The 16,931-nt window shown below is 37.2% G+C and overlaps 1 protein-coding gene across 2 annotated transcripts in view; it reads left to right on the top strand.

Annotated features, from left to right (window-relative positions):
* Positions 1–623: 623 nt before the first annotated feature.
* The window catches only part of LOC121367470 (thioredoxin reductase 1, cytoplasmic-like), a 52,918-nt gene continuing 36,610 nt past the window's right edge, over positions 624–16,931 (top strand). Inside the window, exons 1-2 of one of the 2 annotated variants that reach the window (XM_041491654.1) lie at positions 624–726; positions 12,450–12,619. In XM_041491654.1, the coding sequence (XP_041347588.1) occupies positions 12,512–12,619 (108 nt within the window). In that variant the 5' untranslated portion in view covers positions 624–726; positions 12,450–12,511. Of the gene's footprint in view, positions 727–854; positions 928–12,449; positions 12,620–16,931 lie in introns of those variants that run through there. The other variant, XM_041491655.1, reaches the window with a different exon arrangement.

Below are 16,931 nucleotides of genomic sequence, written 5' to 3'. Positions count from 1 at the left end.
CAAACCATGGCCTTTGTTGAGCCAGTTATGGATCACTGGTCGGTGCAAGTGGTTTACACCTACCCATTGAGCCTTGCGGAGCACTCACTCAGGGTTTGGAGTCGGTCTCTGGATTAAAAATCCCATGCCTCGACTGGGATCCGAACCCAGTACCTAGCAGCCTATAGACCGATGGCCTGCCACGACGCCACCGAGGCCGGTCGGCTGATTGAAGTGTGCATTGGCGCAATTTCTCCTTTGAATCTGTTACTTGTGTATGTGGAAACCTACTTAAATATTGACTAGACAGTATGTGTGGTTGATGTACATAATAACACATTTTTAAAAAATAATAAAACGAATTTTCACAAAGAAAAAAGATATTTAATAATGATTATAATAAAAGAAATTTAGATTTAAGAAAAATATAATAATTATAATTTAATAATAAACCGATATATAAAAATAAATATAAGAATACGTAGGCCTATCTCGGCGCAGAAAGGAGATATTGTTATAAACGGCTAAATCAATTTCTTATAGTCTATTCTAAAACAAAACAAAGATGTTTTCTTAGGAAGGGTTAATTGAAGAATGCAACATGACGAAGCATTTTTTCCCCCCTAACGTCATAGGTCATGTGACCTAAAACTAGTCATATTCCGCGAAAATCCAGGCAGTCATGTGTGAAGTTCAGTGGTTAGTGGTTTGATTGCGTGTAGCTTACGGTGACATTCGGATATTGGGGTAAATTATGGTTTATATTGTTTGCTGTTTTTTTCTTTATTTGTTCTATTATTTCTAATAAGAGTATCCCAAGTCAAAGTCAGGCGTACAGTTGACTGGTAGGACAGGGACATGCGGACTTTCCGAGGTTACGCTGGTACAGTAGACGTAACATGTAGCGGCTTGTTTTTACTAAACTTTCGCTTTCAGCTAATGAAAACCGTACGTATAAGTTGAATTTGTATTAAATATTTGACATTCTACAATATATTGAATCTTAATTAGAAGTGATTATTCTCCAAAATTCCAGTCCAGGATACATAATAAACGTTTTGTTTCCACGATATTGATGATTGTGAGAGTTATCTTCCCTTTGCAAAAGAAAAAACCCATCAGGGTTCGAAATTAACGCATGAGTTTGCATTCATATTTAGATGCTTAATTTTAAAGTAAGGTTTACTAGTAAGGGTAAAATATAGGTCTGCACCCACTTGATATCGTTAATCTAATACCCCAAAGAGGGGGTTATGGCAGAAATCTTACCGACATGGAACCCATATTACTGACATTGTTTACAACTGTTGCAAATGAAAAGAATGATAATGGATGATAAAAAGAATACCCCCCCCCCCCCCATGTGTCTTTTGATATCATAATTTATCAGCACTCGTTAATAAAAGTATAAAATCCTCGGCAAGCCTCAGATTTCATACTTTTATCAACTCGTGCTGATAAATTATGATATCACAAGACACTTGGGGAGTATCCTCTATGTAACCAAAAAATAAAAATAAATTAATTGTTTACATAACTATACTCTTCCAAAAAAAAAGTAAGGAAACCTGAAATACTGTTAATATCACGTATTAGACCGAACATACATTTTGACCACAGACATCCAAGTAAAGAACGTTCAGGTCTGTTTATCAAAACACCAAAAGACATTCCATAGTTTGCACATTTTGACAATATTCAGGAATTTTAAGGTCCATTAATCACTGTGGAACATTATATCTGTCAATCCTTTTCATTCTGTTGATCATATAGTTGTTATTTGTTTGTTTTTAGTCATTTTTATTGTTTGAATTTGCGATTTACTACTAAAAATTGTCAACTTTCAAATTTCACTTCTGACCCCAATCATCCTTCAAGATGTTTGGTGGTCATAAAACCTACTGTAATACTGAACTACTGGTTATAATGTTTGCCCAATTAATTCACTATTATCATATAACCATTCCTCACAGCTGATATATCTTACAATTTTGGCAATTGTAAATTCTTATTAATAATTAGAGTTCCCCTACTTTTTTGAAGAGTATAGTTGGTCCAGTGCTGAATATATAACCTCCATGATATTGTGGGTCCAAATGTCATTTGTTATCGAAGTCATAAAAGTTGCTTTGGCTATATAAAGAATGTGAAGGAAAGCATTTAGGGTACCAAGGCAAATAACGGGGCACCATGGCTGGCTTTTTAGCAAAAAATAATTCGGAGGTATGAAATAAAAATAAATCAGATCATAAGTGCCCCATCTAATCTTTTGAAACTGGACACTGCATTTCATGAACCTTGAAAAAATTTAACACGCTGTTCTTGCACTATAATCTTTCTGAACATTATAAAAATGTATCCATTAATTTCCAAACTTTTAGGGTATGTAATTTTACACTTCGAACCCTCTGGCAAAAACCCTGCATGGCCAATGAGACGTATCAAGGCAGATGAGGAGGATATAATATAAGTACCCACTTTTTTTTTTTCAAACTTCATTTACTCCCCTTTAACTACATATTGAGGGGGAAAAAAAACAAACATAAGTAAAATAGTGTCAGCCTTTTTTTCTAGGTAGGTTCAGGAACACGTTTTTTGTGTGTCTTACATGGAACCCACTGTAATTGGAAAAGAATGGAGAAAATAACCGAATTAATATCAATAATTATATGCATTAAAATAATTTTGTTAAATTATATAATGATATATTATGTGAAAATTCAAATATATATATATGTTCTACAGTATGTACATGTTAGTATTCATATATTATATAATAATAATAATACAGATATTTATATACCCATCTATGGCGTTGTCTGTCTGTTAACATTTTCTTGTCTGGACCATATTTTGCATAGAGGACCATCAAATCTCACATGTAGGAACAACTTGGGATGGCGGTGTGTCACGTACTATTACTAGGTCACTGTGACCTACTTTTCACGGTCTACTGCACATAACAGTAAATCCTTGTCTGGACCATATCTTGCATACAGGACCATCAAACCTCACATGTACAAATAATTTGGGATGGCGGTGTGTCATATATTATTACCAGGTCACTGTGACCTACTTTTCACGGTTTACTGCACATAACAGTAAATCCTAGCTTGTCCGAATCAACTTGGGAAGGTGGAAGGTCTCATACAATTACTAGGTCACTGTGATATGAATAAATCAAATCATTTGTCTATATTCTGAACATCATAGGAAAATGTTGTTCAGCCTTTGAAGATGTCAGGACCATTTACTTTTCCGGATGGTTTACTTTCCCAGAAGAGCAAGTCACAATTTGTCCAGAATTTTATACCCACTTGTCCTGTCCATAAAATATCATTACTCTTCCAGTATCCAATTAACCACCGACAATACATATGCTAATTTCTTGGCAGTTCTGCATTGTTAACAATACATACATAAACTGTTTCTCTGCAAATATAAATGTGTCACCAGAGTAGCCATGCTAAAAATAAATTCCCTTTCTAATAAAGAACAATAACTTCATTAATCAGACAGCACCTTTCCAGTGGATACAGTATCATCAGTAGTTGGTCCAAAACAAACTCTTCATCCATCCTATTGCAAAAAATTCACATACTTAGAACTGAATCATACCCGTAACAAATTCATTAATATTTATGGTTTTCCATCAAACTCCTGACGGGCATATTATATACCCCACCAGTACTCTGGGTTTTTTTTAAAAATATATATGTTCTAGCACTGATTCTCCATAAATTGTCAGTCTAGCTTGAAGCCTGTATTTAATGGTTACAGTTGTAAACAGTGACTGTTTGTGAACTTTAAAATCAGCGGTTTTAAGACATTTAAAAAATGGTTGCTACAAAAATTGTATAAAATATAGACGTTATACACATTTGGTATTTAATACAGTCTTTACATCAATCCAGTCACATGACGTCATTTGTGGTTTGTAGATTAAATTGTGAATTACATCCAGAAAAATCACAAAGGTCATGGAAAATGCCTTGAAAAAGTCGTAGAAAGCCAAATTCCAACTAATCAGTTACAATTTCTGGTAATCGATTATAAATGAACATACATATACCTTATGCTACAGAAATTGCCGAAGTGACCCGAATGGTACTATCTATAAAAACATTAACTAAAAATTTTTGACTGTATTATTTGTGAATTGATCTGCGAAATGTAATGTTTATACAGCGTTACCATTTTGCATAAATACATAATACATATTATATCCTACAATAAAAATAGTTAAATCAATTTTGTGTGAATTTATCTTAAATTTATTTGACAAAAGGATAAAGTCGATTCGGGTAATTGAGCGTTTTATTTTACTATATTAGAGCCGTACATGTATAGTACTTTTATTCCTATCTTTTGTATCCATTAGATACCCAGAGTAACAATACGCTTCAGTGGTGTCAATAAGGAAATAAACTTACATATTTTTGACCTTGAGTAAAAAAAGGTTTAAAATGTCAACAACCGATTATAACCGATGTTTGGTTGGTTCAACTAACCAATCATCAAACATGAAAATGCAACCAATTCCCACCTCTATGTCTCACCCTACTGCGTGCTATGTGTGCACTGATTTGATGCCCCAAATAAACTGAAGCATGACTATTGCATGTTATAGCCTAGACATTCAACTTTCTTCACAATCCGATTTTTTTCATGGCTACCATTCAACATTTGATTCAGTATGAACTATATGAAGCCACTTGCACACATATACATGTATATTCATATATATATACATACATACATACATACATACATACATACATACATACATACATATATATATATACACATATACATATATACACATATATACGAGGTGAACAAAAAAAGAACCTTCCGATTTGTACATATAGTATTTGTTGTGTTAAAGAATTCATTGTGTAATGAAATTATATAGGTAGTATTAGCCTTGAGCTGTATTATCAGGATTCAGGAATTTTATCGATTATTTTTGCACTGTTAATCATCGACAACGTGAAATTCAATTTGCACATGCATGCATGGTTCAAGGCAACTGCGTGCAGGAAGTTGGAACATTCGGAGGGGTGTGTCATGTCCCGTGTAGTATATCGGTCAATTTGTTTTACTTGTCTTACTGACATTGTTGTCAAGTGAACGAAAATGCTTCAACATTTAAAAAAAAAAATAGTTTTTTTTACATTGTGGCATTTTTAGTATGCCAAGAATACGCAATAATTTATGCGAACGGGCGATTGGCATGCTTGATGCTGGCATGTCGACAGAATATGTTGCAAGGCATGTTGGGAGTTCTAGTCGAGCGATACGAAATCTTCGCGTAAGATTTCGAACGACAGGAAGCACCAACGACTTGCCACCAGAATCGTGGACGTCGAGAAGCGATACGAAATCGTGAACAACATTGGTCACAAACATGTGGTCAAGACCGCTATATCATGAACACGCATTTGCGCAATCGATTCCAAACTGCCACTGCTACTGCTGCTAACACACCTGGGCTTCACAATAACTGAATCAGTGGGCAAAACTGTTCGTAATCGTCTGCGGGAGAACGGTTTACATGCACGATGTCCATACGTCGAATGTGTTTTAACGCAACGTCATCGTCTTAATTGGGCACGTGTACATACTCGTTGGATACGGCGACGCTGGAATACCGTTCTTTTTTCTGAGGAATCCCGATTTTCTTTACAACGTGGTGATGGCATGGTGCGCGTCTACCGTTGGAGAAATGAACGCTATGCTGACTGTTGTGTTCTTGAACGAGATCGTTTCGGGGGTGGGGGTTCTGTCATGGTCTGGGCAGCCATTGCCCATGATTATCGTTCACCACTAGTCGTCATTGATGGCAATTTAAATGCTCAATGTTACCGCGATGACATTCTCGCTCATCACGTCATTCCTCTGTTCCATAACAACGCCAACATCTCGATTTTTCAGCATGATAATGCCACCTCTCATACAGCTAGAGACACTGTAAATTTTCTTAGGACAAATAACATTGATTTCATTGATGACTGGCCCACTAAAAGTCCTGATCTCAACCCCATCGAGCATGCCTGGGATAGTCTGGACAGATGATTGAGGCGTCGTCCCAACCCACCCGCTAACGTCAACGAACTTTGTCAAGCGCTCATTCAGGAATGGAACAATATTCCACAGGCAGAAATCAACACTTTAGTCAATTCTATGCGCCTGCGATGCACTGCAGTGGTCAATTCAAGAGGTGGTCATACCAGTTATTAAGTGGGTGTTTTTATTTTTAACCCCTACCACACTTGGTCAAAATTTCTCCCAGTTTCTGTTAATCTATGGCCATGATTTTTGCACCAAACGATGCATCATGGAACACTCTTTAAACACATATATAACAATTATTCCCCCGGATTGTTTTCATCAAGTTATGTTCAAGCAAAGTTAGCGGAAGTTTCTTATTTTGTTCAGTATATATATATACAGTAGAATCTCATTGGCTCGAACGCCCAAAGGGTCGAACCTACCGGTATTCTCGAACCAAGAACAAAGTCGCGATTTCTCTCTCTATTAAACCCCTTTATTTTGGTGCTGATTGGTTGAATACCCCTATGGTCGAACAGAAGCTTTCTCTCGAACCAGTTTATTGGTCCGAACTGTAAAATGAAACACATTTAGCTCGAACGGCTACGTCTATCCGAAGAAATATAAAAAATAATTTACATATAATTTTTTCGTCGACCCTTTCACGCTTATCGTGTTGTTTATTTAGCACCTGTCGATAATTATCTTTCAGGTACAGACAATTGTAATGCGATAATCGTTAGATGAATAACTTTGCAAGTAAAATCCAATCAACTCATGAGTCAATCAGACCATCTCGCCCAGCCAGTTTTAGGGAAACATGTGAGGTTGTCCGAATGATTTTTGTGTTACAGAAGCACCCGACAACGGCCTAATGCATGGTTCGAACTACCCGATGGGTCGAACAGACTTTGATGCACCGACAGTGTTCGAGCCAATGAGATTCTACTGTATATACATATATATACATATATACACATATATACATACATACACATACACATACATACATACACATACATACATACATACACATACACATACACATACACCATACACATACACATACACATATACATACACACATACATACACATACACATACACACACACACACATATATACACACATATATATACACACATATATATACACACATATACATACACACATATACATATATACATAAATATATATATATATATATATATATATATATATATATATATATATATATATATATATATATATATATATATATATATATACATATACATATAGATATATAGATATATAGATATATATATATATATATCTACACACATACACATATACATATACATATACATATACATATACATATACACATATACATATACATATACATATAAGCCGACACATATAGATATAGATATAGATATATATACATATACATATATATATATACATATATATATACATATATATATCGGCTTATATATATAAATATATATATATACACAATATATATACATATATATATATATATATATATATATATATATATATATATATATATATATACATATATATACATACATACATACATACATACACATACAGATACAGATACATATACATATACATATACATATACATATACATATACATATACATATATATATATATATACACACACAAAGAAAAATGTGAAGCACCCCTAGATGTAATTAGTACTGAAATAGCCCCATTCGTAAAAACTGCAAATTATGTGACGAATATGTCAAGAATGGTGTTCCATCGAAATAATAGGAGAGTACAATGACAACTGTGACGTCCCACAACAGAACGACATGCATGTCCATCATGCCACCCATGCTTTGCTCAAAATGCGGTATCGATACACTGCAATTGTTGCCATTTAATGTCACTGTCTTGCATTGTTGAAATTTAATCGTTGAATATGGCACGTCAATGGTTATCAGAGGCCCAAAGATGGCGTATTATTGGTATGTATGCGACCGGCATGACCTTTAAAAGTATAGGACGTTAACTGGCGTATCATTACACCGTAATCAGCAGACTGATATGAAAACACAGGCATACCAATGCCGTAAAGGATCTCCCACAGTCAGGGAGACCGTGCCTGACTTCACAGCGTGAGGACAGGGCCCTGCTTCGGCTCATACATCGTCAACCCTTTGCTACACCTCCTGTTCTGAAGAGCCAATGGTTACCCAATAGACGGATGTCAGCCAGAACAATGAGGAATCGTCTGAAATTTGTGGGATTGAAGATCAGAAGGGTTATCAAGCATCCCTTTTTTGCTGATCATCATGAGAGATGCCGTTTAGCGTGGTGTTTGGCCCAGAGAGGATGGAATCTGAGGTCCTGGCGAAGAGTCCATTGGTCCGACGAAAGCCGGTTCCTGCTCCATGTCACAGATGGCCAATTGAGAGTTTGGAGACATAAAAATGCTGCCTACACACCCAGGAACATACAACCTATGACTTCGTATGGTGGAGATTCAGTAATGGTTTGGGGTTGCCTATCACATGATTGTAAGCTGGATCTTGTCATGATCCAAGGCAACCTCAATAGTGATCGGTACATTCGTAACGTCCTGCAACCAATTCTTGTGCCACATTTTGACAACCATCCACTCCCCACTAGACCTCTGTACATGGATGACAATGCTAGGCCACATCGGTCCTGAGCAGTAACAGTTTTACTCCAAACTGAAGTTGTGACGACCATGCCCTGGCCGGCCATGAGTCCTGACCTAAACCTGCTAAGAGCATGTTTGTGACATCTTGGGGCGTTGAGTACAGGCACTGACCCCACCTGTACAGACTCTGGCACAATTAGAGGCAGCTCTTCATTGAGAATGGCAGAAGTTGCCCATGCAGCAGATCAGACGACTTACTGGATGGATGAAACAAAGGGTGGAAGTTGTCATCCGGGCACTTGGTGGGTTTACCCGCTATTGATGATTTGTGTCATGAATGTCATCTGTGAATGTTCATGATGTTGACTTGTGTTTCTGACTCTGCACCTCCATACTTATTGTGCCTCAGTTTTTGGCCCAAATACAGCATATTGCAATTCTTCTCAGAATCATGATTAAAATTTCAAAAGTGGATACCCTTGTTATGTTTTCTTGCTGTCAAAGATGTATTCTTGCAAAACACATTTGTTTTTCCCAGGTTATGTTATCAGGCTTTCAATGCCAAACCTCGTAAGACAAGTCATTGTGAAAAATACAGGGGGTGCTTAACTTGTTTCTTTGTGTATATATATATATATATATATATATGCAAAACAAAATGACCACTCAGTAAAGTTATTCATTAATCCAGATATTCCGCTTCCGGAACCGGGCGGTCATAATTCTGAACCAAATGTAAAAAGTAACGGCAAATTGCTTCGTTTGACCAGTCACCACTGATTGAACATAAAAGTAATCCGCCAATTAACGCTCAAGGAATCGACAGAGATAAAATGGCTGCACGGGGTTTCACACCGCAGTTTATTTAACCATTCACCTGTGTTTATTTGGTGTTAGTCGGATACAGCACAAGTGTTCACAAGTATTTGTTGTTTTTTTTAAATATAATTTCTTTGATCTATGACCAGACTGGCTGTTTTATTTTATGGGGGGGGGGAGTAGTGGGTAACTCTTTATCATACCCTACGGTACCCCATGACCTCGTTTTGTAACTACCCTCCCAACTTGCCTGTATGATTTATTACTGAATACTTGTCATAATTGTTTTGGTGTCCCAACTCGAGAGTATTGCCAGTCACCCAAAATAAAGACAAAGGAAACATCTTTATATGTTATTGCTATCAAAACACTGGCTTGCAACTCTTTCATAAGTGGAACAGTGCTCATTCAGTTTCACACAGGTTTTGAGAGAGTTGTCAGGCCTTTCCCCAGGATTTTTTTAAGGCGCTTACATATTTAGCATCATTATAACACAAAAATCAAGCCAAAAGAAGTGGGGTAGTGAGTTGAAAACAGTTAAGTGTTTGTCTTCAATCCATCAAATCATGTTGGGGTTGTTTTTGTGTGGGAGGAGAGGGGGGGGGGGGGGGGGCTTTTTTCTAAAAAAAACCCCATCAATTCCCCACCCCCAACAAGTTCATAATTTGCGTCATGTTGTTGTTGTTGATTTCAGCGTCGTGTTAAATGCTTGTTGTGATTTCTGCTTGTAAAATACCTAAGCTAAGAATGCTGACTTCACAGTATATTCCATTTATAAAAAAAACTACCAAAAAAACCCCAAAACGTTAATAAAATAAAATTTTACTTTAAAAACAAAATCCAGCTAACTTATTAAATGTCATCTCACAGTTTAACAAATATATATCTAGCATTATCTAACAAATATGATTATTGTAAACTAATTCAGTGTACGTTTAACTGCAATTTGTATAAATACTGCATGCACATTTCCCGCGATCGCGATCTCAGTGCGTGCTCTCGACCATAGGTACAAAATTAACAAAGACAAAGGAAATAACGAAACTGCAGTTAGGTATTCATTGATGCAAACAACTATTGTTTTTCTACACATTTACATCAAGATTTACTCCTGTGTAATCGTATTGTTCATGTCCGCAACGATATCTCTTGACACGTGGGTGTCAGCTGACTCTGAAGCGTGACGTATATTACGCCGAGAGCTTTCCTCAGTTCAGCCAACAAACGTTTTTCCTAACGTTCGCGAACCACTTGATTGGTGTCCGTCGTGTCCATTTGGTTTAACGTGAAGCGTACAAAACAGTGTAGCGAACGTTTTGTTTCCGCTCGGTCTGGCTGAACTCAGCCCTTGGGATAGCCGACATGTCGTTCGGCCCTGAACTGGCATGTGTATTCAAATTGACATGCATTGTCGGTTTGTTTTTATTACTTTGGTTCAAAGACTTTACAAAATTAAAATAGCAAGTTACATATCTTCCAGACATTGAATCGCCGTCACATTGCTGTCATACATGTCGAATGCATGCGTTAAAATTAATAACCATGATTATTAAAATTAGCAAACATCATAAGGCATACGCTGTATTCTGGATAACACCGTTTCTCGTTACCGGTCGCCAGATCGCTATTATGCTAATTGAATATTTGGTATTATTATGTTTGAGGTGTCGAATAGATTATGTAACCGTTTGTTCACATCAGAAGATAGAAAATGACGTTACGGATCACAGCTTCATTGTTTTGTATACATGTTACAAATTAAGCCGACACGGTCCTGCAGTTAAGGTGCTTACCAGACATGAAGGCGCTTACTTGGCTGGCTAAGGGAGCACGGGCCGTGTCGGCTTATCGCTCTAGGGAAACCCCTGGTTGTATTTCTGTGCTAGGGGCGGAGGGATGTATCATGTTGGCGTTTATATTATACCAGTAGATATAGCAGAAATGAATTATAATTTCGCCATTTAATATGTTTAAAATATAATCTGTAAACGTAGAAACTTTAAACTAATAATGATTGTATATAAGTGAGAAACAATATGCATTCCTCAACAACGTACCCACTTCGTGGAAGTGAACTCAACCACGTGGCCTAGATTTACAACATTAACCGGTACGACAAAACACGATTAATAAAATTGAAAACTTGTTGTCGCTAGTAATCAAACATTTAGTATCAACAATGCAACATGTCTTAAACAGTATTTAATTTTATTTAATTGCATTTTCTAACTTTAAGACAAGCACCTGGCAGTACACTACTGAATAGTAGACTGGCCTCACGGACATGCAAATAGCGCTTATTAACACCACGAGGCGGATCAACCACAAAACTGGTTGAAGAATTGTTTGGTTCTAAAATTCAAATGTGTCGTTTTTATTTTGTTTTTGAATCAAGGGAGGTTACTCATCACGTACATTTCAGTAATCCGGACGTTTAATAACCATACTGTCCGGACTAACGAGGTTCCACTATATATATATATATATATATATATATATATACTTCAATTTAATCATGCAAGAGTTTTCTGGACTGGCTTAAGATTGTAAAACTTGATTGATAATAACTATTGTTGAGTGAAATTCGAATTATTCAAAGAATGTCATAACGTAAGAAAAAATGTGTAGCAAGTTGTCTAAGTATTTGGGAAAATAAGGCATTTTAAAAAGGTGTGTGTGTTGGGTGGGGGGTTAGTACAATGTACGAATGGTTTTTTTTTCTGTTTGCATTATTAATTTTTTAATCTTGATAAAAATTATAATTGTAAAAACATTCACTGCATGAAAAATTCGAGTTCCATTTAAATATTCATATATACATAAATGATAATGATTTTATTTATTTATTCTCTTTTTGGGGGGGTGAAGATGGGGGGTAATAATTCTGTCAATTCACTCATGTCATTTGCAGCTGTCATTTGAATATTCAATTTTTGAAATTTGTTTGCAGGTTTCATTTGAATATTCATCATTAAGCGCTCTGGTTCTCCGCTACAGACAACTGGCAGCAAAATGCCTCCTGTCGGCTCATTGGACGACATTAAGTCGGAGATTAATAAACAAGTTGCTGCGAATCATGTGATGGTCTTCAGCAAGAAAACATGTCCATTTTGTTTGAAGGTATTTGATCTTTTCAAGGGCTGGGATTTAGCTCATTGGTGTACCGCTCGCCTGTTTGAAGGTATTTGATCTTTTCAAGGGTTGGGATTTAGCTCAATGGTGTACCGCTCGCCTGTTTCAAGGTATTTGATCTTTTCAAGGGCTGGGATTTAGCTCATTGGTGTACCGCTCGCCTGTTTCAAGGTATTTGATCTTTTCAAGGGCTGGGATTTAGCTCATGGGTGTACCGCTCGCCTGTTTGAAGGTATTTGATCTTTTCAAGGGTTGGGATTTAGCTCATTGGTGTACCGCTCGCCTGTTTGAAGGTATTTCATCTTTTCAAGGGTTGGGATTTAGCTCATTGGTGTACCGCTCGCCTGTTTGAAGGTATTTGATCTTTTCAAGGGCTGGGATTTAGCCCATGGGTGTACCGCTCGCCTGTTTGAAGGTATTTGATCTTTTCAAGGGCTGGGATTTAGCTCATGGGTGTACCGCTCGCCTGTTTGAAGGTATTTGATCTTTTCAAGGGCTGGGATTTAGCTCATGGGTGTACCGCTCGCCTGTTTGAAGGTATTTGATCTTTTCAAGGGCTGGGATTTAGCTCATGGGTGTACCGCTCGCCTGTTTGAAGGTATTTGATCTTTTCAAGGGTTGGGATTTAGCTCATTGGTGTACCGCTCGCCTGTTTGAAGGTATTTGATCTTTTCAAGGGCTGGGATTTAGCTCATTGGTGTACCGCTCGCCTGTTTGAAGGTATTTGATCTTTTCAAGGGCTGGGATTTAGTCCATGGGTGTACCGTTCGCCTGTTTGAAGATGTTTGATCTTTTCAAGGGCTGGGATTTAGCTCATTGGTGTACCGCTCGCCTGTTTGAAGATGTTTGATCAATTCAGGGTGTATACTATCAAATCAAATCCCATAGACGACAATAGTAACACATGTGGCTAAAACTCCTACCTGCAGCATATCAATCAACATAAATGCCACAGGTATAAATACTACCACCCCTCGCCTTTAAAGTGAATCAGAAAAAATTGGGGGTCAAGCTGCTCATTTCTGAGATAACAGGTAGCGTCTATGACTCAGGGTTCGTACGGATTCTGGAAAACCTTAAAAATTATGGAATTTTGAAAATCCATTTTCCAGACCTGGAAAAATTATGGTAAAGATACCTTTTTTGCGATTTGGTTTGGGAAAAAGTATGAAAATTCGTCTATATGGTGTATACTACCAAATCAAATCCCATAGATGACAATAGTAACATATGTGGCTAAAACTCCCACCTGCAGTGTATCAATTGACATAAACACCATGGATATAAAATAATAACACCCCTCACACTTAAAGTGAATCAGAAAAAAATGGGGGTCACGCTGCTCGTTTCTGAGATAACGGGTAGCGTGTATGACTACCCTAGTTCCACAAAAAATTTGAGTACTTTTTTTACAGGTACCCCATACATGTTTCAAGCACAAGACTACTTGATACAGTGGTACTAGATGAAATAAAATTGCATACATTTTTTACAACCAACACGCTCACATTTATCACCAATCACAGGACTTGTGGTGTTCACTTCTCTATCAAAAGTTGGGTGCACCTCGAACTTAGACCCAGCTGCAAGTTATTTGGTTTAGTACTACCTTCAAGTGCTGGGATTTAGCTCATGGGTGTACCGCTCGCCTGTTTGAAGGTATTTGATCTTTTCAAGGGCTGGGATTTAGCTCATGGGTGTACCGCTCGCCTGTTTGAAGGTATTTGATCTTTTCAAGGGCTGGGATTTAGCTCATGGGTGTACCGCTCGCCTGTTTGAAGGTATTTGATCTTTTCAAGGGCTGGGATTTAGCTCATGGGTGTACCGCTCGCCTGTTTGAAGGTATTTGATCTTTTCAAGGGCTGGGATTTAGCTCATGGGTGTACCGCTCGCTTGTTTGAAGGTATTTGATCTTTTCAAGGGCTGGGATTTAGCTCATGGGTGTACCGCTCGCCTGTTTGAAGGTATTTGATCTTTTCAAGGGCTGGGATTTAGCTCATGGGTGTACCGCTCGCCTGTTTCAAGGTATTTGATCTTTTCAAGGTCTGGGATTTAGCTCATGGGTGTACCGCTCGCCTGTTTGAAGGTATTTGATCTTTTCAAGGTCTGGGATTTAGCTCATGGGTGTACCGCTCGCCTGTTTGAAGGTATTTGATCTTTTCAAGGGCTGGGATTTAGCTCATGGGTGTACCGCTCGCCTGTTTGAAGGTATTTGATCTTTTCAAGGGCTGGGATTTAGCTCGTTGGTGTACCGCTCGCCTGTTTGAAGGTATTTGATCTTTTCAAGGCCTGAGATTTAGCTATTTTCGTGTACTGCTTGTCCGATGCCAGGGCTCAGAATAGGAAGTAAAATATGGTCTGCAAAGTAAAAATGTGGCCTGCTGGAAATAAGACGGCACAGGGTGAGTGGGGGGTTCTAACCTTGGATATGTATTCTGTCTTTTTCCCATTACAACCAGTGCACCAAAGGGTGTGGTATGTACTATCTCATCTATGGGATGGTGCATATAAAAGATCCCTTTCCTCTCTAAGATTGTATGTATGTCAGAATTATCAAATGTTTAACTGTTACATCCAATAGCCAATGATTTTATAATTCAATGTGCTTTAATGGTGTCGTTAAACAAAATAAACTTTACCTTCAATATTTTCAAGGGGTGGGATTTAGCAATATAACTTTAATTTCTGAATATGGACATAACAGTTCACATGGAATTATGAAGGGGGATTCTAGACTGGTGAACGAAGTTTCTGGGGGGTTTGGGTCATGCTTTAAAAACAAAACTCTATGGGAAACCAGTCTCTAAACTGAATTGTACATTTAAATGTAAACTCTCTCAGGGATGAAAATTAACATTAAAACTATGGTCGCCAGCAGGGTCAGTTGAAGAAAAATCTTACTGGCCCTTCTCAAATTCAACTAGCCCTCCAATTATCACACTGAACTTGTAACTGTACAGCCAAAATCAAAACTAGAGTTTATTTGGTTGAATAATAACCATGTGCTCACCGTATATAGTTAGTTTCCGTCAAAAGGAAACCAATGAATTGGCATGTAACTTCATAATGAATAAAGTTAAAATGCATATTAACATGTTATTAAGTTTTAAACTCATATATACCAACTCAAATAACATTTTTTGAAAAAGAATTCCAGTATAAATAAAAATGTTTCTTTCCAAATTACCATTAAAATTTACAGATTAAATATCATTTTTAATACAGGCGTCAAAAGTTTGCTTTGTTTAACGACACCACTAGAGCACTTTGATGTATTAATCATTGGCTATTGGAAATCAAACATTTGATAATTTTGACATTAGTCTTAGAGAAGAAACCGCTACATTTTTCCATTAGTAGCAAGGGATTTTATTTATATGCATTATCCCACAGACAGGAAAGCACATACCACAACCTTTGATGTACCAGTCGTGGTGCACTGGCTGGATCAAGAAATAGCCTAGTGGGTCCACCAATGGGATCAATTCTAGACTGACCGTGCATCAAGTGAGAACTTTACCACTGGGCTACGTTGCGCACCCTAATAAAAGGTAGAAGATTAAAATGCTAGTGAAGGTATGCAGCTTGACTTGCATTGTCTCTCAAGTCAAATATAATGTAGTACAAAGAGACAAAAGGTTGAAGATTAAAATGCTACAACAGCGAAGGTATGCAGCTTGACTTGCATTGTCTCTCAAGTCAAATATAATGTAGTACAAAGAGACAAAAGGTAGAAGATTAAAATGCTACAACAGTGAAGGCATGCAGCTTGACTTGCATTGTCTCTCAAGTCAAATATAATGTAGTACAAAGAGACAAAAGGTTGAAGATTAAATTGCTACAACAGCGAAGGCATGCAGCTTGACTTGCATTGTCTCTCAAGTCAAATATAATGTAGTACAAAGAGACAAAAGGTTGAAGATTAAAATGCTACAACAGCGAAGGTATGCAGCTTGACTTGCATTGTCTCTCAAGTCAAATATAATGTAGTACAAAGAGACAAAAGGTTGAAGATTAAAATGCTACAACAGCGAAGGTATGCAGCTTGACTTTCATTGTCTCTCAAGTCAAATATAATGTAGTACAAAGAGACAAAAGGTTGAAGATTAAATTGCTACAACAGCGAAGGTATGCAGCTTGACTTGCATTGTCTCTCAAGTCAAATATAATGTAGTACAAAGAGACAAAAGGTTGAAGATTAAAATGCTACAACAGCGAAGGTATGCAGCTTGACTTGCATTGTCTCTCAAGTCAAATATAATGTAGTACAAAGAGACAAAAGGTTGAAGATTAAAATGCT

The sequence above is a fragment of the Gigantopelta aegis genome, chromosome 3, assembly GCF_016097555.1.
Source record: "Gigantopelta aegis isolate Gae_Host chromosome 3, Gae_host_genome, whole genome shotgun sequence".
NCBI classification, from domain to species: Eukaryota; Metazoa; Mollusca; class Gastropoda; order Neomphalida; family Peltospiridae; genus Gigantopelta; species Gigantopelta aegis.
This window is presented reverse-complemented; position numbering and strand designations above follow the sequence as displayed.